Here is a 4,340-nt window from a genome sequence, read left to right as displayed (position 1 = left end):
AGTTGGATCGAGATCGGTATGATGAGAGCTGGTTGATCGTTCGTTCTGACGATTCCGAAAACGGGCTTTCGACAGCCTTGTTGCAGAACGGAAGTGTTTGGTCAAGCCAAGCGAGATGATCCCTGAGTTCGTTGACTGACTTGGGCTGTGCTGCTGCGAATGAGCGAATGTCCTCATGTGATAGTGTCTTCAGACACTTCTCGATGATATTTTCGTGCGACATTTCTGGATCAATCTCGTAGCAACATTCCAGCACGTGACTCAAATGGTGGACATATTTCATGTCCGGGTCTTTCGTCATGGTTGCCAATTGTTTCCGGGCTCGGTTCCGAATAGCTTTTTCGTCGATGAATCTCCTTTTGAACTCTACTTCGAACTCTTCCCATGAGGTTGCGTGCCAGCCCGTTCTGTGATACCAGGCACTGGCGTCACCTTCTAGAGACGCTCCGACACGGTCTAGCTTATCATCCGTCGATATTTTGTTGAAGTTCGCCGCTTTCTTGTAGCTCCGTAGCCATGCTGCTGCGTCTCCGGTTCCATTGAAGGTCGGATACGGCATCGGGCAGAAAGACATCTCTTGTAGTCTTTGCCGAATCGCCGACATGCATGCGAGTAGCTGTTCGCCAGACGCTCCTTTGAGATTGAATTCTGGAGTTGTTGGCTCGCTCGTAGGGCTTTCGTCTTCGGATGTCGTTTCGCTGGCCTCGCTGGATCGACTCAACTCTTCGACCTTTTGTCTCGATGTCGAGCAAGACGGGGTGTACACTTTTGTCTTCGGGTCCTTTTCGGGATTGGAGCTTGCAGGATCGGTATTTTTCTCTCCATTTGCCGATTTATCTTCGGCCACGTTTTTGATCGGTGTCCGCGCGGTTGACATCTCTTCGCTGGGTCGGGGACGGTCCGCCTCTCCACCAAATGTAAGATTGCTGGATCAGGATGGAACAGATTTCAGTTTCACACGAGGTTCGATTTATTCACTTCTCTTAGCGCGTTACGACTCTTTCGACTGCTGCCTCGGAAGTGTCTGCTCTCGTCTTACTTACGACGACATGCGTTCTCTAGTGACGCGGCGCGCTACATTTGAACGACATCCGTATCGACGTGTCCGAACGATGTCTCTTGCGTTTGCCTAAGTAGTCTAATGATCCAGATACTAACGCCCGTCAATCTCTGTTGAATAATGAATAACTGAATAATCCTATTCTCACAGTATTATTCGGACGGACCCTCAAACTCAGATGACTACGGCTAATTGTGACTTGTGACCAGGCTTCAGTTGTCGAGACAACCAGCTTTCCGCAGAAGGACTCTTTGCTCAAACTTGGCGTCGCTCAATCGATTAGCTCTCGAATGGTTGAAGATGGTCGCCAATGAGAACAGCCGTTCCACCTCCGCACTTGACGGAGGTTGGGTATTGTACTCGCGTAATATAGCCGCGATCGCGGGATGTTTCTCGAGCATCGCAAGAGCCGTGTCGGTGTCGCGCAGGTACTCTTGCATCGCTCCCTCTGCGGGGTATGATCCCGATGATGTAGTCGGTGTTCCAATGGGCTCATCCTCAAAGTCGTAGAAGTCGTCTCGCCCCGTCAGCTCAGACGGCTCAGACTCATAGACACATCCAACCGGCAGTCGGTCCCGAATAAGTTCTTTGAATCGGCTGAGGATTCGTTCCTGATCTGCCGAGGAAATACATTTAAACCACGAAGTTTTGAATGATGGCATCGTTAGCGCAGCTATAGCACTTTTCTCGCCTTGAGCGCTACGAGAGTCGAACACATCTCTGAAGCGCGTTTCTATGCTCAAAAGCAATCCGTCGGCAATTGATCGGCAATATCGTAGGTTCGTTCTGGCGACCGCGGCGAGGCGCTCCTTCACAGCGTAGAGCGTCGGGAGGAGCGTTCCATAAAAAGCTTGCTTTTCAGCTTGTAGCTTATCCAAACCCACAGCAATGGGTCTCATACACCGTATATATTCTTCGATGTAGGAGATCTCTTCGCTGGTCCATGTATTGTTTGGTCGCTCAAGGGACGCTACAGCTCGGGGAGGTGCTGCCTCACTTCCAACAATGCTGAAAGACAGTCGAACAGACTATTCCAGCGGGTGGACACTGGCCGGGGCAAGGCTCTACCAGTGATCTCAATGATGACTTCCGCCGATTTGGGGAGTCGACTCAAGTTCCAAGCTCTCCCCAGCTACTTCCCGCATGGAGTTCTCACTACCCCACAATTTTGTTTTTATTTCAGCCTCCGCCGTTTCTCTCCATGGTCGGACCCAAGTCAGTCCTGCTCGCGAGCCCACTCTGAAACCAAACAGACAAACGGCACAGAGCCCATGAAGCTCAGGAAGCACGGCTAATTTCGCGACAGGAATCCACCGAAGCCGCGAGTGTTTCCTCTGGTGCTTCAAGCGCTCTCTGTCCCGCCATCTGTCCGTGTCCTGAGTTTCCGTCCATTCTTCCCTCCCGGAGCATTCTCTTACAGGAAACGACGATACGAAATTCATTCTCCTGAAGCAGCGGTGCTCTTAGCTCGAGACACCAATCATTATCTTCGAGATCGACGGGGCTTCCTCTTAATGTCACAAACCATCGAGCTGAGGATTAATTCCACAGCTGCAGGATGTTTGCGAGCGGAGGGGATTTTCCGAGCGGAACAATTATTATGGCTATGTATGGAGGGGACGGACAGGAGCAGAGATCTGCAACAGTTCCGACTAGATGCGATTCGAAACAATTGTTCCAGACTCTCTGAGATGTAGAACAATTGTTCCAGACTTGACGAGATCTGGAACAGTTGTTCCAAACTTGAACAGATTCGGAACAATTGTTTTGAATATGATGAGATCTGGAACAATAGTTCTGAGTTCCGAACTTCAACGGATTTGGGACAATTGTTCCAGATATGATAAGATCTGGAACAGTTGTCCCGAACTTGAACAAATTCGGGAGAATTGTTTCAGACTCCATGAGATCTGGAACTATTGCTCCAGACTCAACCAGATTTGGGACAATTGTTCCAGACTCGTGGGCAGCTCTCCCCAGCTACTTCCCGCATGGAGTTCTCACTACCCCACAATTTCTACCTCGAGCAATTTCTACAACTCGCTCCATCTGTGGCCATTTTCAAAATATTTGTTCTGAAACACATTCTTCCTGGCACAATCATTCCAGCTCTCGATGTATCCAAAATAATTGTTCCAAATGTATCCATTTGAAGAATATTTATTCTGAAACTCATATTCCAACTCACGATATGTTTGAAACAATTCATTCCCCAGTACTGGCATTATTATTCTTGTTGTCTACGTTGTCTACGTAGATACGAGAAAAGACTCTGGCTTTTCTAGACGCCCCTGGGGCAAATTTTTTGACTTTGATCCTCAATGCATCTGGGGAAAATTTCGTAGCCGGTCCTAATCGGAGGCATATTCGGTCGATGTCTCCTTGGACATTCGCGCCTCCTTCTCGTCTCCACTCCCAGCTTCATTCCCGGTTTCTCGCGCCTCCTTCTCGCCTTCACTCCCAGCTTCATTCTCGGTTTCTCGCGCCTCCTTATCGTCTTCACTCCCAGCCTCATCCTCGGATTCTCGCGCCTCCTTCTCGTCTTCACTCCCAGCTTCATTCTCGGTTTCAAGTTCGGCTTCACGGCCGGCAGTGCTTTCGGAGCCGCGGCTCTTCTTTGACGTGGACGAGTCGGTGGCTTTCGCCCTTCTTTTCCGGCATGAGCGAAACGTCGGCTTCCAGAAATCGGCAGCGCGGCTCGCAGCATATCCGATTTGTTTCAAAAAATTGTCGCTGGCTTCCGAGATCATCATTACCATTGCACAATTCGAATCGATTCCGTACATCCTTCGCAGGGTCGCTTGGGATAGGATGGAAAGCTGCAGCTGCTCCAAGCAGACATCCATCGGCCAGAGGCCCCCGTCAGTTGGACGTAGTGGACTCGGGAGAAGTCGGTGAAAGCGGAGTGCGACGGGATGCTTCAGCGACCGATGCCGGTTATTGAAATGAGTGCCCGTGAGGTATCGCATTCGGTTGCCCGTCGCGCTCGGGTCTTCGATGTTCAGGAAATGTGGTTCTGACTCCCTGTGAGGGCACAGGAGACATGCCGCGGCCACGGAACCGGCTTCGCCTCGCGCCGATACAAGCACCTTCGGTAGACGCACATAGGTCCGACCGTCGATGCTTACAGTCCTGTGAGCCACCATCGCTGTCAGCCTGGCGAACACCATATCGACCACCGGCAGCCCGCGCGTTCTCAGACCGTCCACAGAGTTCAACCGGATCAGCTCGACTGCACAGTATTCCGACCGGAAGATCGCGATCATGAAGACCGATACCT

General features: G+C 50.9%; 2 protein-coding genes across 2 annotated transcripts; both read right to left on the bottom strand.

Annotated features, from left to right (window-relative positions):
* Nucleotides 1–140: 140 nt before the first annotated feature.
* LOC108865063 (uncharacterized) lies at nt 141–877 on the bottom strand (the record flags this gene model as incomplete). Its single annotated transcript, XM_018641715.1, has 1 exon — nt 141–877. A coding segment is annotated over exon 1 (737 nt), but the record flags the coding sequence as incomplete, so codon positions are not given.
* Nucleotides 878–1,272: 395 nt separating this feature from the next.
* Nucleotides 1,273–1,959, bottom strand: LOC108865062 (uncharacterized). The gene has a single exon (XM_018641714.1). The coding sequence runs from the start codon at nt 1,957–1,959 to the stop codon at nt 1,273–1,275; it is 687 nt and encodes a 228-aa protein (XP_018497230.1).
* Nucleotides 1,960–4,340: the final 2,381 nt, after the last annotated feature.

The sequence above is a fragment of the Galendromus occidentalis genome, unplaced genomic scaffold, assembly GCF_000255335.2.
Source record: "Galendromus occidentalis unplaced genomic scaffold, Mocc_1.1 scf7180000075993, whole genome shotgun sequence".
NCBI lineage: Eukaryota > Metazoa > Arthropoda > Arachnida > Mesostigmata > Phytoseiidae > Galendromus > Galendromus occidentalis.
The sequence above is the reverse complement of the archived record's forward strand: the minus strand, read 5'-3'. Positions and strand labels throughout refer to the sequence as shown.

What these genes read in the sequence shown, in the direction of transcription:
- LOC108865062 (XM_018641714.1), bottom strand. Translation starts at nt 1,959, where the DNA reads ATGAGACCCATTGCTGTGGGTTTGGATAAGCTACAAGCTGAAAAGCAA.